General features: G+C 36.7%; 1 protein-coding gene across 1 annotated transcript in view; it reads left to right on the top strand.

Moving 5' to 3' along the window:
- GPR158 (G protein-coupled receptor 158) overlaps window positions 1-21,814 on the top strand; it is a gene marked incomplete at both ends in the record, with an annotated part of 306,367 nt that overhangs the window by 156,432 nt on the left and 128,121 nt on the right. Inside the window, one exon of the mRNA XM_081228989.1 lies at window positions 8,154-8,377. Within this exon, the coding sequence (XP_081085115.1) occupies window positions 8,154-8,377 (224 nt within the window). The remainder of the gene's footprint in view (window positions 1-8,153; window positions 8,378-21,814) is intronic.

Genomic DNA, 21,814 nt, shown 5'->3' with positions numbered 1-21,814 from the left:
AGCTTCTTCTGCCTGAACCAGTTCCTAGCACTGAGGGCCACAACACCTCCAAGAAGGGACCTCTGATCAGCTGGTTTGTTGATTGGTTTATGTGTCTGAAAATCCATCTGTCAAAACTATTACTGGGCACTGCCTCTGTGCCAGACATTGTTTAGAAATGGAGAAAAAGAAGTGAGTAAAAAAGCGAGGTTTCTAAGCTTCTAGGACAGACCCGTTATCTTCCCAGAACATACTGCAATACCCGCAAACAACAAATGAGGGCAATCTTGAGTAAAATACAACTCACTGTCCAATATTAGTAAATTAGGTCAAATGTAAGAGCTTTAAGGTTTAACAGGCTTTCAAGGGTAGGTAGGTATGGTTTCTATCCAGACACTCAAATGTCCAAATTTTGTGTTTTTGCTATTGTGAAAACACAAGTTTATACTTCTGGCACTTAAGTGTCTTAATCAGCAAAACCCTTAATCACAATAGTGATATTTCCACATAATATTTATACTATGAAGACCTGAAATATATGACTTCTGCTTCAATCCACCTTGCCCCCCTCAGATTCATTCCTCATTCTTTTCTAAATCAGAAACGCAGTGTTTTTCTTCCATAAAATATAGGAAGAAAACTTTCTGGGGTACATTTTGAAATATGTGCACAAGTTGTAAAAAAGGTAAATACATTTTGATGTACCAGTTTGACACTTCTATAATTTATTCCCAGGGGGTATCAATCTAAGAGATTAAGAAAGATGTATGCTTTTTCTATAAAAAAAAATAGAGGAGGAGGAGCAGAAGTTCCCCTTTAGTTTGTTCATTTGTTAAATCGTCAGAAAAAATTTTTAAAAACTAGTATTTTAAGAAAACTTCTGAAAAGTTTTAGTGTTTCATCAGCAGTGACTGAAATTACCACTTGGATTTTTATGACAAATGAAATTTCTCAATGTATACACAATGTAATTTTTTTTTTTTTTCGGCAGCCGGCATTCAAATAGAATTTTGCCACATGAGTTTTCTAATGTTACCTTCTAATTCCGTTTGCAGTTCCCTTCAAAGGAAAAGGATGGTATAACCTTGTTAAAGGAAAAAGTTTAAGATATTTCTACTTAATATTATGTATAAGGACAACTTTTAATTAATGAGTAATGCAGTTTATTCTTTGCTGAACTTTTTTGTGGAAACAGGTATGGCTAGGTAGGAATGACAGCATTATTTTTTTTTTAATCTTTATTGGAGTATAATTGCTCTACAATGTTGTGTTAGTTTCTGCGGTATAACAAAGTGAATCAGCTATATGTATTCATATATCCCCATATCCCCTCCCTCTTGCACCTCCCTCCCACCCTCCCTATCCCACCCCTCCTATCCCACCCCTCTAAGTGGTCACACAGCACCGAGCTGATCTCCCCTTGCGATGCAGCTGCTTCCCACTAGCTATCTGTTTTACATTTGGTGGTGTATGTATGTCAGCGCTACTTTCTCACTTCGTCCCAGCTTACCCTTCCCCCTCCCCGTGTCCTCAAGTCCATTGTCTATGGGAATGATAGCACTGTTAACTGAAATTCAGATTTCATAAGATAGGATGTCTAAGTACATTATTGAAAACTGTATCTCCTCTTTTTTTTTTGGTTATTTTGAATTGTCTAATGTATTTCAATACAAAATTTTTTAAAATCCCAAAATGGGGTGAAATATTTAGAAAGGCATTATTAATAGTGTTAACTACCCTAATTTATTAGAGGATCATAAGCAGTACAAAATTTAAAAGAACAGCATTAAAAACGAAGGACTCTCTAAGAAATAATCTTTATTTCCTGATTTAATGATGTAAAGTATTACACTTCATTATTTCATGTAAAAAATGTAGCCAACAGTAACATACAGATATATAATTTAGTATTTATTATATGCATTTAATATACTTTTTTTTTTTTTTGCGGTACGCGGGCCTCTCACTGTTGTGGCCTCTCCTGTTGCGGAGCACAGGCTCCGGACGCGCAGGCTCAGCGGCCATGGCTCACGGGCCCAGCCGCTCCGCGGCATGTGGGATCTTCCCGGACCGGGGCACGAACCTGTGTCCCCTGCATCGGCAGGCGGACTCTCAACCACTGCGCCACCAGGGAAGCCTAAGTAATAGCTTATATTCTTAATGTATCTTTCTAGTTTAAGTCTAGCATCTTAAAAAATATAATTTTTATGCATAACTGGTTTGAGAACACACAGAAAGATTTGAGTTGAATGTTATTTTCAACTATACATTCGTATTAATTTATTCTTTTGAGAGATCACTTTTATCATTATCAATTATTTCCTGACTATCCAGTATGTATAAATTACTGTGTTCGGTGCTGAGTATATAAAGAGGTATATAAATCACAGTCCTGTTCTCTAGGAACTTAAAATTTTAAACCATCATAAACTTAAAGTGCCATTCAGTAGGTTAACAAAAAGCCCATTATTATTATCTAGTAGTACTGTGATTTCTACTAACTGCATGTATTCTCTTGTTCTAGGTAGAGAACTTCAGCATAAATTAATAAAATATTTTTGGAACCAGATTATTTAATCATGCTTTGTGTCCTACAGGAAACGGCTAAATGTAAAAAGCTCTATCCTTAATTTTAGCTTTTTTGAGCTTTAGAAATCAAGTCGCTGACTTTCAGTTTTGCTTTCTCTCCATTTTAACACTGTGTCCCTTATAGAATCTCATGATTTTTCATAATCAAATAAAGTGAAGGCACTTATTAGAGAGGAAGTTTCTCACGGCAGCACTTCACTGTTTGACATTTGTGAGTTGATCTTGTGATTATTTTGAGCACAAAGGATAAGATGTTATCATAATTTATCTTCTAACAGATTGCTTTTTATCAGTGAATATTGACACACTCATTTAACGAACATAACTTAGTATTACCTGTATCAGGAAATATAGAATTGTTTGGAATTATGTCAGTTTACAACCCTGAATCTAGCTATTACTATTTCAGTAGACATAATACCCGTTAGCTATTATTTCAGTCCTACCTGAGGAAGATAATGGGCTTCTCTGTGGTATGTCCTGTACTCATGATCATATTATTATAGCCCATTGTACGCTGGGTCTTTTGCAGTTTTAATCCAGGTTGGGAAATAAAAATATAAAACCATAGTCTTATTTTAGAGAGTTCACAGTTTATTTGGGTTCAGCAGGTGGATGTGTGGAACTCTAGCAGTACGCACAGCAGAGGGACACAGGAAGTTAAAAATAGTCCTAACGACTTGGAGCAGCAGGAGGGGAAGTGAACAGAGACAGAGTGGATCAGGTGTGAACAGTTCTCTGTGTTGGTGTGGAGCTCGAGGTGATAGAGAATAATGGTAAAGAGAATAATGGGGCAGGGTAGTTGCATTTGGACAACAGGGATGAGCTCTTCAACAGACTGTCTTGAGATTCTTGTGTTCCTGAATTCCACCTCCCATTCTCTGCTTCAACAGGTTGAATCTAAACAAGTAACAGTCTCTCCAGTAAATCAGAATTGGGGGATATTGTGATCACTATGAAAGAACCTTGGTTTATGCACAAGAAAATATGCCAATGTAGAGGGGGCCAATTTAATTAGGAAAAAGATAGATGTGCAACAAAATTGGATTAGTGAAAGAAATGTATATCTTCCTCTCTTATGCAGAAATGGTATATAAGTCTGATTTAGGAATAAGATTTTCTAGTAAAAGAAGGAAAGCCTAATCTAAAAAAATATATATACTGAATTTAGTTATATACATTTAATATACACAAAATAAATTTCACAGAGAAGGTACTTCATTTTTAATGGCAGGAGAAATTTTTTTCTTTTTCTTTTTTAATCCTTGGATATGTCTTATGAAAAGGAAACAAATAACTAAACCCAAATGTTTAGAGTGTTGCAGAATGCCTTATGGATCTTTGACAATACTCTAAAAATATCAGTTGTTGAATTTGGCAAAGTCTGAGAAGTGAAACTGTTTTGCCTTTTGTTTTTTCCTAACATGAAATTAAGGTTTTTCCTTTGGTGATGATTTAAAGCTTTGGATAGTTTGATCAACCTAGTTTATTAGAGCATCTCACCATACTGTGATTTGGTCACAATCTGTATAATAGGAAACTGGAGAGAGTTCTACTCATTATTTTTTTTAATATAATTTAATTTATTTTTTATTTTTTATTTTGGCTGCGCCATATGGCATGCGGGATCTTACTTTGTTCCTTGAACAGGGATGGAACCTGTGCCCCCTGCAGTGGAAACGCAGAGTCCTAACCACTGGACCACCAGGGAATTCCCCGGGTTCTCCTCTTTAAGTGTGATAGTTTAAACTGGGAGTAATTCATTGCATTCTCTACTATCTTTAGGAAACGGATTGAGACATGTATTGTAAAGGAAAGAAAAGGACCACAGCCAAGGATAAACTACTTCTGCAGAGTAATTTGCTTTGTAAACATGTAGGAAAGTGTTTAACAACGCAATTAGGGTTGTCTGTGAGATCTACTAGTCCTAGGCTTGCTGACCTCTCTAAGTCCAGCTTATGGTCAGCATGTTCTTCAAATCTAGGGGACACCATTCAAATTGTATTCTATATGACTTTGGCACTTAGAAGCCATCTTGTGTGTGTGTGTGTGTGTGTGTGTGTGTGTGTGTGCCCTGCATCACAAACTCTTGATGTACCTCAGATTTTAGCTACCTGTTGGGTTCAGAAGGACTATTTCATAAAGATTTTCTATACATACTTTTTCTTTACTGCTTTAACTTTTGTTGTGGTTCTGTTTATGGTAGTTGGTTTATTTGAAGAGTGTTTGCACTTGTTAGGACTCACTGTCCTTTGTTACAAATGTCCAATGTCTGTAAAACCATTACTTTTTAAATATTTTGCCCATTTTTTCATCATTTCTGATGAAAAAGTAAATTCAATCCCCATTTTTCCATCTTGGCCCAAAGGGGAAATCCTGACCTCTGTCTCCCACATCTGTTCTTAGAGCCCTTGACATTTTTGTCAGCCTCATCAGACCATCTGAATCCTTGACAATTTTCTTAATCTTTCTCAGTACAGTGACTCTTTCTGGCTTCACCTATACGACTCTCCACTTTTTACTCAAGAGTTTATTAATTCATTGTTTTCTTTGTAACCTAGGTTTTCATACTTCATAGATTTTGATTTGTGTGCCTGTTATTCCTCAAGTTTGTATCTGTATTACATACCTGTTCTTCATCCTTTCACATGCCGCTTGGCCCTACCTCTTACTCTAGCCATTGCCATGACTGTTTTCTGAAAGCTTTGAACAGCTTTGCATAAGTACGTTTGTACTACTCTTTGCCTCAGACTGGCACCTCAGACCATACTTCTGACTTTCTGTTCTGCTGTGAGCACCACTGAAGTAATTTTTCAGGGTGCAGGAATCTGCTCTGGGCTCATGAGTGCATAACCCAGAAATGTGTGGAAATTAATGACTCCGGTGGCCACCCTTGACCAATGAGTAAGGTTGATGATGGGGAAATGTTTTCCTGTTTAATCCCTTAGATTGACTCACACGCAGGAGGCCCCTGGAAGACTGAGCACCGGCTACCCCAGGGGAGTAAAGGCAGCAGCTCCGTTTCACAGCCTTGTATTGGGTTTCCTCCTCCCCAGCAATGCCATTGTCACAATCCTCTTTATTTTCTCCCCTCAACTGCTTTATCCTCCCCATTTGTTTCTATGCTACTGAAAATTGTAGAAAATAAAAAAACCCTCTTGACTAGATCTCCCAGTAAATCATACCATCTTATCCAGACTGGGTTCATTTTCTGCCAGGTGATCCAACTGGTCATCTTGTGTTTAACTGCTGCCTTAATCTTTCATGTCTTCATACTCAAAACTGGCCACCTCCACACATATTCTTACCCGAGCTGTTAAGAAGTATAAAACTTTACAAGATGAGCTTCCACATTTTCTTTCTTCAATACATCAGAATGATTTTGAACTGATTCCTCTTCTCTATAAAAAATACTTAAAATATCTTTAATATACCTCTACTTTCTAGTGTTAAAAGAAGTGACATCAATTATTAGAGTTAATTTCCCCAACTATGCTCTTGATTACCTCCAATCCTAACTTCTCAAGTCTTTACCAATCTTCTCAATCTTTTTTTAATTTCCAGTGCCTCCTTTTGCTGACTATAGCTATGTTCAGATCTCACCTGTAATGGGAGAAAACAAAACACAAAACCAAAACCCTTTTTTTTGACCCCATTATTATTATACCTATTAACCATGAGCTTTTCTTGCCTTTTGTATTCAATGGAACATTTACTGAAACAGTATTCTATTTTATTACATATTTATTCCTTAAGCCCTGACAACCTAATTTCAATCTCTACCACCTTCCAGAAACTACTGTCTTAAAGGTCAGTGAAGGATGAAATAATCATTAAACCTCATAGTCTTTCCTCAGGCATCCTCTCCTCTCTGATCACATTCCAGCATGTTCCAGTAAATTCCAGTTTTCTTCTATGACATTGTGAAAACATCTACCTATTTAACTTCTTGCTCTTTGCAGTTCCTGATCAATACCTTATGTACTCCCTGAGTTCTCTGTAAGTTCTTTCACTGACACTGATTCTTCTCCCACACTCCATTTTTGTATTATTTCTCATTTCTTCTTGTATATTTCTCCTGGACAATGAGTTGGATGTCAAATTTAACTTGTTTGCAATGGAGCTTGTCACTCCCACTGACTCCCTTCCTATCTCAGCTGTTTCTTGTAACTTCCTTGTTTTTGAACAGTAGTGCCTTTCCTTAAGACACCAGTGGATTCCTAATTCCTCTTTGCGTCTCCCATATTTGGAGAAGAGAAAGCAAGGCACTGTGATTTACATACACTATCTCATTTAATCCCCACAGCAATTCATATTTCACATATAAATAAACTAAGACCTGAAGTGGTAGGGTGAGTTGCCTAATGTCTCAGAGCTGTCTAGGGATGGGAACATGTCTGCTGGACACTGAAATTCATATGCTTTTCAGTGTGTAACAGAATGAAGACTCTTAAACAGCAGTGTATCCTGAATCAACAAAGAAATATTCAATTATGTTTGCTACTGTATTTGTTAAGGAAGGAATGAAGACAAAAATACATCTTAGAAAGACTGTGAACCTTCAACAGGAGATGAAAATAATAAAGATTTTCTGTTAAACTTTGTGTTATTAAAATGGTGTTAACCAGAATAACTCCTTTCCCAAATTCCTCAATCAAAGTTGTGTTATATACTGAGCTGTATGGTTGTGTTATATACTAAACTGGGTATATATTTACTAATGTCTTTCATGTTGAGGTCAGGGTTAGAAATAGGTTTGGGTTTTTTTTTAAGTATGTATTATTAATTAGATATTTATCAATGCTAAACTCAACTCAACATTTAAAGAGAATTCTTACCTCTTGGGCTTCAGAGCTAAGTTAAGTTTGATAACTGAGACAGAAGAATCTAAAGTTAAAGGGAGATCAGTAGCAGGAGTTAGTTAATATTGTGGAAACGTCCTGTAGGTGTGCAGAGTGGGAAATTACGTGAGAGCCTGTAAGTATGGATTGTACTCTGGGCAAATGATGCATCCTCATCAGGCAACTGCACACTGAACAACTGTCGATTAAGTACCATTTTATCCAATTTAGTCCTAATGAACTTGGTAGATGAGATCCCTGCTGGATTAAGGAGCAATCAGAGTCTTATTTTGGGTTCTGTGCCGTCTAGGTCAAGAAGTTTCCAAAGTGTTGTGTATATTTACTTGGTACAAGAATGACACAACTTTCTTATCCTTCCTTCTGTTAATTCCTTAACAAATATTTATGGAATATTACTTGTGCTATAGGGAGTTTCCATTGGTGAGTGGTAGATAGTGAAATAAAAGACTTAGAAAACTGTTCCTTACCTCTGAGGAGTTTTAGTTCCATTTTTGCTAATTTTCCTGAATTAGTCTGAATGACAGTTTTTTCCCTAATCAAAAGGATAAAAAGAATTTTGTTTGAGTCTAAAGACAAAGTAACTCTCTCCTCTAGCAAGAAGATTGATGAGAGGTCTTTAATAAGAGGGAAAAGGAATGAAGACGTGAGGATGTGTTTTGACTCTGTACTCAGTCTCACCTGCCTCAGAGGTGCAATGACACTGGTTTTATTTGGAACTTTCAGGAAGGGGTCCGGATCACCATTTTGCAGGAAATGCAAAGGATGTGTCAGAAGAAGCCCATGTCTGCCTACCCTGCAGGGAGGGCTGCCCCTACTGTGCTGATGACAGCCCCTGCTTTGTCCAGGAGGATAAGTATTTGCGACTTGCTATCATCTCCTTCCAAGCCCTGTGTATGCTGCTCGACTTCGTGAGCATGCTGGTGGTCTACCGCTTTCGCAAAGCAAAGGTAAACCCAGGTACCCTGGTTACCTTTCTTTTTATTATGAAAGGTACCTTTCTTTTTATTCTGAACTGACTTCTTCTTTTCTTAAGCAAGTAGAATTGTTCCAAATCCCAGGTGCTTCTCTCTTAAGCAGAAGTCTTTCTATAATATGATTGGACTAGAGTGTGAAAGCTATATTCTTCAGCTTCCCAGGAGAAATAGGAATTGAAAATGTGAAACTTTATTATAACGTTTTCTTCTACAGAATGTTTCTCCCTGTTTACCCTGAAGCTCAAGTACCTCATTGCCTTAAAGGACTCGTTTACATCATCTCTTCAGACTCTAGAAGAACTTATTTTGCCAGTTCCCAATATATTGTTAAGTTTTTCCTACGTAGAAAGCTTTGTGATATTTATTGTATTTCATTTTTATTTCTCTTAGCCATATTTGAAAAGGGTAAATGGACTCAACTATTTCTGAGCACATTATACTTTGAAGAATGAATTTATTCATGACCATACATATGGTCTTGCATTAGTATCCCAGAATGATGGTGATCCTGCACAGAGCTTATATGGCTTTTGAGAGAGGCTGTCCTTTGGTTCTGTTCTGAGGAATCAGAGAGTAGTATAAGCATTTGTATGCTTCTGAGTTGGGGGTGGACGAAATGCCAAAATGTTCAGGGCAAAGCTTTCTGGGGAGCTGTCTTCAGTTGGTCACCCAATTAACTGTATGCAGCCAGTGTTGTGTCAGAATTTGTGGTTCTGTTGCTTTCAGAAACGTATTTGTGCCATTGAAAAGAAAAACAAAACTTAAAGTTTCCACCTTTTCTGAATTTATATGACCCCTTCATGTTAGCAAAGTTGTAGAGATTGGTTTAGATTACAGAACTCATTGAAAGTATAAAGTGTTCCCATTAGAAATTAAAAAAAGAAAACAACTCTCGGTGAATGGCATGTGTTACAAAGCCTCAAATTAACATTAAAAAAAAACACCTCTTTTGAGATTCTAGGAGAATGTATCCATTATGTTAATGTTATAGACTTTAATAGTTATTTTAAATAGTTTCATTAACAGAAGCATACAACAAATTAGAATCAAACTTTATATCAGCAAGAAAGTGCAAACTGGCAAATTGCTCTTCATTTAACCAATACTTGTCATTCTTTTGCAACAAAATATGTATTATATGTTAGATTGTATATATAATAAAGTAGCTGGCAAGTGGAATTGGGAAATATATAACCACTGTTACCTAGATAAAATTAATTGCTTATTAAAAAGCCTATCACTGGCAGAGCAGGTAGAATTGAAAGGTCTATTTAATAAACTGCTCTGAAGTATCTCTATATAATGTAATTCATTTACACAGTGGATACCACAAAATTCTTTATGAATTTTAATTGATTTTAATCATTAATGATTGTGCTAATTTGAGTTAGTGATATATGACGGTAGAATATTACACAGGATATTAAAAAACTAAGATAGTGCTTGCTAGACCAATGTCTTAATCTATGGTAATGTTACTTAACATTTCCAAAGTTATTAACCTTTTGAATTTCTCTGCACCTTCATATGAAATGCTGCTTTACAGGGCTATCATGAGAATAGATATCTTTACCTGTCATTTGGTGAAATTTCTATAGATACAAACTAGTTGGAATACATAAATTAGACATTATCTAGTTTTAAGATGGTCACCTTTTGAAGAATCAGTTGGTTTTCACAGAATGTGACATAAGGGGGAGATATTTTTAGGAAAGAAGTTTAAAAAGTCAGTGAACATAGGTCTCATATAGTGAGGAAAGGAAACATTTGGTGAAATTTTCTCTTCCTGTTTCAAATACCAAAAGCAATGGATTAATTGTAAAAGCGATAAACCATTTCCAGGATAGAGATTGCATATTTAGGGCATGTAGACTTTGGCTTTGCTTTTTCACATGTCTTTGCAACATTTCTTTGGATTAAGCAAAAAACTGATGACCCCTCTTGGAGCAAAGTTGATGTTTTCCTTATGAGTTTCCCATTACATTCTTTACCCACTGATAATTAAAAGAACAAAACCCACATAATCTGTCAATGTACATCTATTCTGACAAAAGAGAAAAAAACCTTAGTTGCAATATAGAAGTAACATTGTGGACAAGTGTGTAGACTCTGGAACCAGATAATTTAGTCTAATTATGAGTATTTTAAGTTAAATGAGGTTTGCTCATGCCTAAAATATCAACTCTGCAGTTGGTAGGTACCAACGATCATTGGTCGAAGGTTAGTTTAACATTTTATCATTTTAAACAACACTAGATTCTGCTAAATTTTGGGGTGAGGCTGGTGATAACAATGCCACAAAGAGTAAATTAAATTTTACTCTGCACAAACATTTAGGGAAATAACTATACACATTTGCCTTTGTCCCCTGGGTTAAAGATTAAATCTGTCAATAAACTGTGAGTGATTTTAAACCCAGTAAGGTCTTCTAAAGCAACAGCAGTTTTTACAACAGTATTTTAAAGATTCTGAATATTAAATATTTGGAACTTATTTCTATTTTTATTTTTTTTACCAAATATTATGACAAGTCACATCTTTTTCTATTAGCTACTCTGAAGAGAGAGCATAGTTTCTTACAGCTTAATAATATGAAGTGTTAGTACAATTTATTTTCAAGTGAAAATTTGAATGAAAAGAAGGTACACTGGAAGGAACAGCAGCTTATTCCACTTCTGAAAATAATCTTTTGCTTGATTTATTCTTAGTAAATTTTAGCATGTTTTGTTTGAGCTTAGTGGTTTGGAAAAAATAGTGATAGTCATTTTTTAAAGTGAACATACTGCAGCTTGTATTTTCCCTTCCAGGCCTGTAATAGTTCTTTTTTTAAATTAGAAATTAATTGACAGGTGATTTTATAACTGCTCATTTTTGGTTTGGAAAATTAGATGTTTTAATGTAGAGTGTGGCTGAAATTCTACTAGGCTACTTATGATGTTTTAATGCTTATTTTGTTGAAAAAAAGGGAGATGTATTACTTTTTTATTGTGGTAAAATATACGTAACATAAAATTTACCATTTTCTACCATCTGCAAGTGTACAATTAAGTGGCATTAAATACATTCACATCACTGTGCAACCATCACCACTATTCATTTCCAGAACTTTTGCATCATCCCAAACCAAACTCTGTAACCATTAAACAACTCCCTATTCCCCTAACCCCTGGTAACCTTTATTCTACTTTCTGCCTCTATAAATTTGTCTTTTCAGAGTATCTCATATAAGTGGATGCACTATTTGTCCTTTTGTTTTTGGCTTATTTCACCTAGCATAATGTTTTAAAGGTTTACCTATGTTTTAGCATGTATCAGAACTTCATTTCTTTTAATTGATGAATAATATTCCATTGTGTGTATTTACCACATTTCATTTATCTGTTTATCTGTTGAAAGAGTTGTTTCTACCTTTTGGTTATTGTAAATAATGCTGTTGTGAACATTGGTGTACAAGTATTTGGTTGAGTCCCTGATTTCAGTTACTTGTATATAACCTAGGAGTAGAATTGTTGAATCACACAGTCATTCTGTGTTTAACTTTTTGAGGAACTACCCAACTGTTTTCCACAGAGGCCAGGCCATTTGATATTTTCACCAACAACTCATGAGGGTTCCAATTCCTTCACATCCTCACTAACACTTGTTATTTTCTGTTTTTGTTTTATAATAGCCATCCTAATGAATCTGAAGTGAATTCTCATTGTGGTTTTGATTTGCATTTTCCTAGATATTAGTGGCAGTTGAGCATCTTTTCATGTGCTTATTGGTATATCTTCTTTGCAGAAATGGCTCTTCAAGTCTTTTGTTCACTTTTGAATTGGTTGATTCTTCATTGCTGAGTTGTAGGAGTTCTTTATGTATTCTGAATATTACACTTATCACATAGATGATTTGGAAATATTTTCTCCCATCCTATGGGTTGTCTTTTCATTCTATTGATAGTGTCCTTTGATGCCCCAAAGTTTTTAATTTTGATAAAGTTCAATTTACCTACGTTTTCTTTGGTTGCCTGTACTTTTGGTGTCATAATCTGAGAAATCATTGCCAAAGCCAATATCATGAAGCTTTCCTGCTGTGTTTTTTTTTTCTAGGAGTTTAATAGTTTTAGGCCTTATATCAGACTTCAATCCATTTTTAGTTAATTTTTGTATATGTTGTACGTTAGGGGCCCAACTTCATTCTTTTGCATTTGGATGCCTAGTTTTCTCAGCACTATTTGTTGAAGAGAATATCTTTTCCCCATTGTGTGGTCTTGACACTCTTATCAAAAATCATTTGGGGCTTCCCTGGTGGCGCAGTGGTTGAGAATCTGCCTGCTAATGCAGGGGACACGGGTTCGAGCCCTGATCTGGGAAGATCCCACATGCCACGGAGCAACTAGGCCCGTGAGCCACAACTACTGAGCCTGCGCGTCTGGAGCCTGTGCTCCACAACAAGAGAGGCCACGATAGTGAGAGGCCTGTGCACCGCGATGAAGAGTGGCCCCCACTTGCCACAATTAGAGAAAGCCCTCGCACAGAAACGAAGACCCAAAACAGCCAAAAAAATAAATAAATAAACAAATGTGGTGTTTAAATAGAGGTAGCCTTTAAAAAAAAAAAAAAAGATCACATACTGCATTTAGTTGTCATGTCTTTAAAAAAAAAAAAAAAATCATTTGACCACACACATGTGGGTTTATTTCTGGGCTCTCTATGCTGTTCCATTTGGTCTATGCCTTTATGTCATGATCACACTGTTTTGATTACTGTAGCTTTGTAGTAAGTTTTGAAATTAGGAAGTGTGAGGCCTCCAAATTTATTCTTCTTTTCAAGGTCGTTTTGGGTCCCTTAAGATTCATGGAATTTTCATGAATTTTAGGATGTGTTTTTCTATTTATGGGAGGGAGGTGCAGCATAATACATGAAAAGGAGTAGAATGGTTAGAAACCAAGAGCTAGTACCTTCAATGCAGCTAGCTATAGGGGTATTATGGAAGATCCATAGTGGTTTACAAATTTTTTTCTTAAACCTGTTCTAATACTGGCTAACTACTACACTCAACATAAGATGATGTTATATATTTCTGTCAATTTATGGTAGACAATATTTCCCTCAATTTCCATTTTCCTAAGGGCTACAATGTTGATCTTGACTCTTACCAGATATTTTAACTCTACTGAACTAATAAAATATCACACAATATCACAACAATAATATTTTCACTCCCCTTTATTGAATATGAATGAGAAATTTGGTACTTTTATTTTTCCTAATTTCCCCCTTCCCATTTTATTAAAATTTAATCTATGATTAATTTGCATCAATTTTCAGTAAGAACCATCATTAGTTTCAAAGGAAAAGCAGTTCTTTAATATATTTTCGCTTTCACTGCATTTAAATTTATCATTTAGTCTTCTTCCTAGATATTTATTTGGTTTAGTTGCTTATCATAAAACCTTTCCAAATGTGGCTTTTTGCCTTTGTGTTCTGACTTTTGACTAATCTTTTTTCATTTTTAGATATCTATATTTTCAAATAGTTTGTTTGGAAAAGGGTAGTTTTGTACCTATGTTACATCTGAACTCCCACCCACTGACTGTGGCTTTTACAGGACAGCCCCTTGGCTAGGGGGAGCACTTGGGGGTTACTGTCTTTTTCTTTTAAAGCTCTATTATTGCTGCTTCATTTATCTTTTAGAATTGACCATTTTGGACAATTTCCAGGATTGCCCACTTTTTGTCTCTTATGGAACAAAATCTCCCATCTGAATGCCTATTGACTTCTTTCTTTACTTTTACCATCATAATATGGTTCTTCCTCCTTGCGTTTGCAAAAAATATGATCCATGCTCTCAAATTTCAGACTGAGCTTTCTTCTGATACTGGGAAGTCTCTTGTGTGTTAGTTCTTACGTTATCTCTTCTGCTCTAGTTTTTCTAGGCTTCACTTTTAGGACTTCCTGTTAAATATAGGTTGGGTCTCCAGACTTTCTTTTTTAAAATGTTCTCACTGTATTGTATTTTAAGTGTTTCCTCTATGTTTTGAGAAGCTATTTAAGTTTGTCTTCTATTTTACTCTTCCAGTTTTTAGTGCTGTCTAAGCTGCTGTACCCTACCTTCGTGATATTCTAAAATCCACCTGTTTTTAATCTCTGTACAATTGTTCCTTACGGTTTACCTCCATTTTTGCAAAGGTTTGGGGTCAAAAAGCTTGAGGCAAATCCTAGTGATTTCATATTCTAGTTATGTGACCCTAAGGTTGCATAATTATATACCTAATCTGCAAGTCAGTTAGTCTCTCTAAATGGCTTTTATCTTATGTAAAAATGGGGACATTCAAGAATTTGGAAAACAACAACAGCAATAGTGTATGTACTCTAAAATCAAGCCTGATTCATGTAGTAAGCAGTTCGGGGGGATTGAATCTACAAATAGGAACCTTATCATACTAGCTAATGTGAGATAAATTTTTTTATGTCTTATGTGTATGAAAGGACTCATTCATTGAAAGGATTTCTGGACCATTCCAAGAGTTACCAAAGGGGAAAGTATCACAACTTTTAATTCTACACTTTTGTTCTTATGGGAGGGTAAGAAGAATTAAGTAAAAGGTTATATCATTTGTAATGAAATGGTTGATTTTGTAACATGACACCTGATATTATTTGCATAATTTTTTCTTTCCATGAAATATATTTAAACATATATATGAAGAAACTTGAAGTGCTAGGCTTGAAAGTTAGAGAAGTATAATCATGCTTTCTGAATTACCATTCAAATGATCTTCTTTAGGACATAAGAAGCCTGAAAAGGCCCAGCCGCAACATTACAATTAGGTGCAGGGCAGCATGTGATCAAGGAAGCATACGCTAAACGTCTCTATTCCAAACATTAATGCCACTGTGCCCAAAGTGTTAGGGCTTCACACATTTTAGTCTTGAAAGATTTCCAGGCTTTAAAGCATTCCTATTTAAAATACAGATACTGTTTAAGTAAGATTAGTCATCGTTCTAATGATGAGTGGGACTTGAGCTAAAACACGATTGCCACCTCCCATCAGTTTATTGGAGCACTGTGTTAAAAAGGGTTCCGATGCAGCAAATGGATTTATTCTGAGAAGTGATTGTTTTATTGGCTAACTTTAGCAGCCATAGGTATTATCAGGGAAACTAATGACATATATACCACATGTTTGTCACTCCTTGACTAGGAGTTTCAGGCTCAGGGGACAAGTGAAGGAAGAAAAACTACCGATATAGGATGTTGGAGGGCCTTTGTGGTAAGCGCGGCCATAAAACCATTTTGTCTAGGGATGACCCACTTCTTAAAGAATTATATCAAAATTCAGGGTTTCTACAGATGATGAACTGCTCTATCTATTCAAGATATAATGGATTTACTAAGAGTTATCCCATTCCATAATTTACTAGCCAGTTCTCAAGTAGTTTGAACTTGACACAGTCTGAAATGTATTTTGACAGGTGCTTTTCCCTAAATATTTAAAGGCAAGTGTATTTCAAATAGAATGTAATGCTTTCAACTCTTATTCATTTTTACTTTTCCTCTGAGAAATATGTGTGGTGTATTATTAATACAAGTGCCCTAAGAAATTTGATCTTAAAAAATTACGGCCTTTATTCCAGCACACAACTTGTATCCCCCAATGTATTTTGTTAACATGAAAATATTTTATGAGCTCTGAGTAGCGCTTAGTCTCCCAGCTCAAGTTTAGAGTTTCACATCTTTTCTTCCTCTTGTTATTGTGGAAATTATTTAACTCGTTTGTAGGTTACCTTTCCTTAAAGCTACTTTTATTAGTGGTAAGGAATGTCTACTTTTTCTGGTCACTAGGCTTTCGAATTGTAAAGGGTGAGCTTTAGGACTAAGTCTAGCATTTAAACAATTAAAACAAAATTAAAAAACAAATTGGAGAAAAGTGTTTTGATACGCTATGATAGTGAAGGATTAACATTCTTACTCTAAAACAGACAAAACCCTCTTAGGAATCAATATGAAATAGAAAAATATCCAATAGAAAAACAGGCAGAGGATATCCATCAGCAGTTGGTAAAACAACAACAACATAAAATATATATTCTCTATATCCATGAGTAATAACAAAATGCAAATGAAAACAATGACATGTACTTTTATAACAATAATAATTCTCTGTGTTGGTGAAGGCGTTAGGAACTAGGTGTTCCCATACATTGCTGATGGTTGTGTAAATTAGTAGAAACTTTTGGATGAGGTTTGGGATTATGTGTAATAAACATAAAAATGCACAGTAGTTTCAGTTCTAGAAGTCTGTACTAAAGAAATCATACAGGTGCACAAGGACTTACAAATATAGTCATAGGTGTATGTATGTGCATTACAGTGCTATTTATAGTACAAACAAACTGGGAACAATTAAGTGTTCAAAATTGGGTTAGGTCATCCATGCATTTAAATATGGGGCCATAAAAGTGATCGTGTAGAATACTAAATGATGGGAGAAAATGGTTTTAATATAGTTACTTAGTTCATCAGTACATTTCCACCGTTTTTTGAAGTTTTAGTTTAGTACTCTCCATTTTTCATCTTTCCCTCTCTCCTTTTCTTCTCATTCCATCCCTTTCTGCCTGCCTCCCTCCATTCCTTCTTTCCATTCATCATCCATCTGCTGAGCATCTGTTGAGTGCTTGGAACTATTACCCATACTGGGAATGCAGTGATGAACAGGACAAATAATATCTGTGCTCTTAAGGGGTTGATATTCCAGTGTGGGGCTGGTAGTCATAGACAATAAAAGAAAAATAAAGAAGAATATATCAGGTGGCTAGCAAGTGCTGTGCTCAGAGTGAAATATATAAAATGGAAGGCTGTGACTTTGGAATAGAATTCTTATGGCCACCATGTAAGTTGGTATTATCCTCATTTTATATTTGAATAAACAAAAGCATAGAGAATTTAAGAAACCCATTCATTGTTACTTAGGGAATCTAGGATTACCAGTTCAGGTCTGTTTGACTTTATAACTCATTTTTGCTCTTAACTACTGTGCTATACTATCTGTCATATGTTTACAGTGCAATTTTTTCTTAAATTTTAAAAAGTAGACCTCACCAACTCTGGCCCCAATGTAATAATCCAAGTTCTAGGCCTGCATGCATTCTTCGTTTTTCCTCATACCCTTATGCCTTATCAAAACTTTACATGTCCAATGCGTCATTCTTGCTAGGTGCCTACTAGTTAACTGAATAAATTAAGTTCTTGCGTGGTACCATTTAAATGGATTTATATGTTCCTTGTCTCTGCTCATTTGTGTTACTACACAGTTTTGCAATTTTTTCTTTAAGTTGACTCACAAGACACTTCTTTTTTTTTTTTGGCTGCGTGGACTCTTCATTGTGGTGCACGGGCTTCTCTATAGTGTGGCATGCGGGCTTCAGTGCCCACAGGCTCAGTAGTTGCGGTGGGCGGGCTTAGTTGCCCCTCGGCATGTGGGATCTTAGTTCCTCGACCAGGGATCGAACCCGTGTCCCCTGCATTGGAAAGTGGATTCTTAACCACTGAACCACCAGGGAAGTCCCCAGTTTTGCACTGTAATGGCATCCTTTAATGCTTTAACCCAAGGAGCACCTCATATGTAATGGTTTAGGGGTATGTATGTATATGTGTGTATGTGTATGAATGTATATGAATGTCAGGGTGGTGGTTAGGGTACATATGGGAAGAAAAATAGTTTAGCTGAAGAGATTTCTTTCTTTCTGTGCTTCTTAAGAAATATCATTTAAATAACTTCCTACTCCATCCGGTGGCAGTGGTACTAATTATGAGTTACGAAAACAGCTAGAGTGAATATAACATATTTGTGTATGCCTTAAGAGACACAAAATGCTTAATGATTACCAAAACTCGATTCCTCTTTTGAGGCACTTACATTTACTTATGCTTATTTGAGTGGTAAAGCCAGTTACATATTAAGTATGCTAAAAATAACTTTAAAAATTAATGTACTAGTATACTGAATTGCTTGCCAGTTGAAAAATATTCTGAGAGACCAATCTGTCTTTTCTAAATTCCTTAGATCTTCATTTTTAAAGCCCATTCAAATATCATGTAGGCAAAGTACTTTGCACAATTATAAACTAAGGCCTTTAGTAACTATTCCATGAACATTTAGCTAGATTTTAAAAGATGATTTTGATACTGGCTTGCCCATGAGAGGCTCACAATCTAATGGGGAAATGAATATAAGGAAATATAAGGTATATGAAAACAGGTACTACAGTTTATTGCGTGCTTGACAGGGCAGTAGGGAATAGTCATTAAGGTCATAGGCTCCAGAGTCCCTTTATGTAGGTGCCTCTCCTGGCCTCACACAAAGGAGTTCCTCAACCTTAGGTTAAGTTACCAGCCTCTCTTTGTCTCAGTTTCCTTTTCTGTAATATGGGGACAATAATAATAAATCTAATAATAATGAGTCTCATAATAATAAATCTCATAGGGTTATGGTAAAGATTAAAGTGTGTGGAATGCTTATAAACTTATTACAGCTAATGATCTGTGGAAAATGCTCAGTAAATGTTAGCCATTAATAGGGGTATGTTCAGAATATGACAGCATAAAATAAGAGTGGTTGAGGGTGGTGTGAGAAGACTTCCAAGAAGATGGGACACATGGGAAGAATCTTGAAAAGTGCATTTCACTGGTCAGACGGATAGGAGGTAAGAGGGACAGGCTAGGCTGAGAGACAGACATGTATGCAAAGACATTACAGAGCCCAGGATACATTCACGGAAGTTGAAATATTTCAGTATGAATCCTGAAAAGCCTGACGAAGCATTGTGGACTTTATCCTGTAGGCATTGGAGATAAATTGTTGAGCTGGCAAAGGATGTTAGACATATGGGTCTGGCACCATAGAAACAAACTTGGAAGTCACTCATTCATTTATTCAGTGTTTTTTGAGGGCGCACTAAGTTCCCAGGCATTGTTTATGGATAGTGAACAAAACAGGATGGTCTGTAATCCTATGATCGGAGTTCAAAGTCTTGTGGGGCAAAGATAAGTGAGTAAATGAATGAGTAAGTGCTGGTAAGTGCTATGAAGGAAAGTAACAGAGTAAAATGAGGGAGGATAATGGGGTTGGGGAGACTGTTTAGGAGGACGTCCCGGAGTCAGTGTCATTTAATCTGAGGTCTCAGGGATAACCAGGAGGCAGAGAACAAGGACAGGAGAGCATTCCAGGGAGAGAAAAACCACATCTTTAATGTACCCATGTGTGAAGAAGCTTGGAGTGTCCTAGGAAGTGAAGGAGGCCAGCATGGCTAGCAAATCATAGCAGAGTGGAGAGAGATGAGCTCAGAGAGAGTCAGGTGCCAGGCATTCAGAGTTCTATAGGCCAGAGTGAAGTGTGTTATTTTATTTGAAGTGCAGTCAGAAGCCACTGAAGGATTTGAAGCAGAGGGATAAATGCTCTCATTTAGGTATTAAACTAATTTCTCTAGCTGCTCTGCAGAGAATAGATTAGTAAGGGGCAATGATGTAAAAGTGGGGGCAATGATAAGAGGCCTACTGAATTAGTCTAGGTAAGAGACAGCGGTGGCCCTGGGATGGAGACGAGTGCCTAATTTGAGATACATTTGGAGATAGAATTGACGGGACCTGCTGATGGACTTGATGTGAGAGGTGAAGAAAAAACAAAAATCAAATTTGATCCCTTCAGGTTTTATAGCTTGGGGAACTGGGTAAAGAGTGGTGCTATAGGACTTCTCTGGTGGTGCAGTGGTTAAGAATCTGCCTCCCAATGCAGGGGACACGGGTTCGAGCCCTGGTCCAGGAAGATCCCACATGCTGCGAAGCAGCTAACCCGTGAACCACAACTACTGAGCCTGTGCTCTAGAGCCTGCGAGCCACAACTCCTGAGCCCACATGCCTAGAGCCCATGTCCAGCAACAAGAGAAGCCACTGCAATGAGAAGCCCACGCACCACTATGAAGAGTAGCCCCCGCTCACCGCAACCAGAGAAAGCTCGCACGCAGCAATGAAGACCCAACACAGCCAAAAATAATTAAATAAATAAAATAAATTTTTTTTTTAAAAAAGTGGTGCTATCTACTAAAATTAAGAAAATGTGGGACTTCCCTGGTGGTCCAGTGGTTAAGACTGCGCTTCCACTGCAGGGGGAGCAGGTTCGATCCCTAGATGGGGCAGTAAGATCCCGCATGCCGTGCTGTGTGGCCAAAAAATTTAAAAAAGAAAAAAAAAAGTGAAATACTGGAAAGAGAATGGTTTGAAGGGTAAGGGAAGGAAAAATCAAGAGTTCCATTTTGGACATAAGTTCAGCTGTTGTTGCCAAGTTAGCACATAAAAAACATGATGCCCAATTAAATTTGAATTTTAGATCAACCATGAATAATGTTTTAGTATACGTCTGTGACAAATATTGCATACTAATACTAAAACATCCTTTTTTGTTTATATGAGTTATTTTTCTGGCAACCCTGATGGTTAAGCCACCTGTGAGAAGTCAAAGTGGAAATGTCAGGTGGGCAGTTAGATATATGAGTTGGAAGCTGAGTGCAGGAGTTTAGGCTAGAGTTTAGGAGTTATAAGCTGGGAGACATAGGAATCTAAAGTTGTGACTTAGGAAATGTACAAAGAAGAAAAAGAAGAGAATGCTCAGGACTGAACTCTTCAACATTTTGAAGAAAAAGTAAACTACAGGAACTCTTTTTGAATAATTGAGGAGTGGCCAAAGAGGTTAGAGGGATGGCAGGTCGGAGTCATATTACAGAATCCAAAAGTGGACAGTATTTTTTTTTTTCAGCTGCGCTGCACAGCATGCAGTATCTTAGTTCCCTGACTGATCAGGGATCAAACCTGTGCCCCCTGCAGTGGAAGCATGGAGTCCTAACCACGAGACCGCCAGGGAATTCCCAGAGGACAGGATTTAAAAGAAGGAGAGAGTGACCAACTGTGGGGAAAACTACAGAGTGATAGAATAATATGAGTGGAAAAAGTATGCAACGAATTTGGCAACACAGAGGTCATTGGCAACCTTAGCAGTGTACTTTTCTGTAATGATTGAGGAAGTAGAGAAAGCATGGTTATCTAACACTTGAAGCAATCTTATTTGGGAAGGGAGCAGAGAAATAGTGTTGGCCAGACAGTGATAGTTAAAAAACCATGACAAATTCTGAGCTTTCCCAGGGGAGTGTTTACAGTAAGAGAAGAAGACATTTGAACCAGTATCTTTGGAATAGATAGAAGAAAAGGAAAGAGGAAAGGGGACAAAGGAGTGAGAGGTATGAGCCAACTCCAGTAGGGAAGTTTTATAGGAACGAAGAGAGAGGGACTCAAAAGAGAGGGAGTTGTTAACAGTAGCAGATAATACAGAGCCACGAAGAAAATGAAGCCTAAAATAGTTCATTGCTGTACCCA

The sequence above is a fragment of the Mesoplodon bidens genome (genome assembly GCF_964165515.1).
Source record: "Mesoplodon bidens genome assembly, chromosome: 3".
NCBI lineage: Eukaryota > Metazoa > Chordata > Mammalia > Artiodactyla > Ziphiidae > Mesoplodon > Mesoplodon bidens.
Note: the sequence above shows the minus strand (reverse complement) of the source record. Positions and strands in the feature narration are given on the sequence as shown.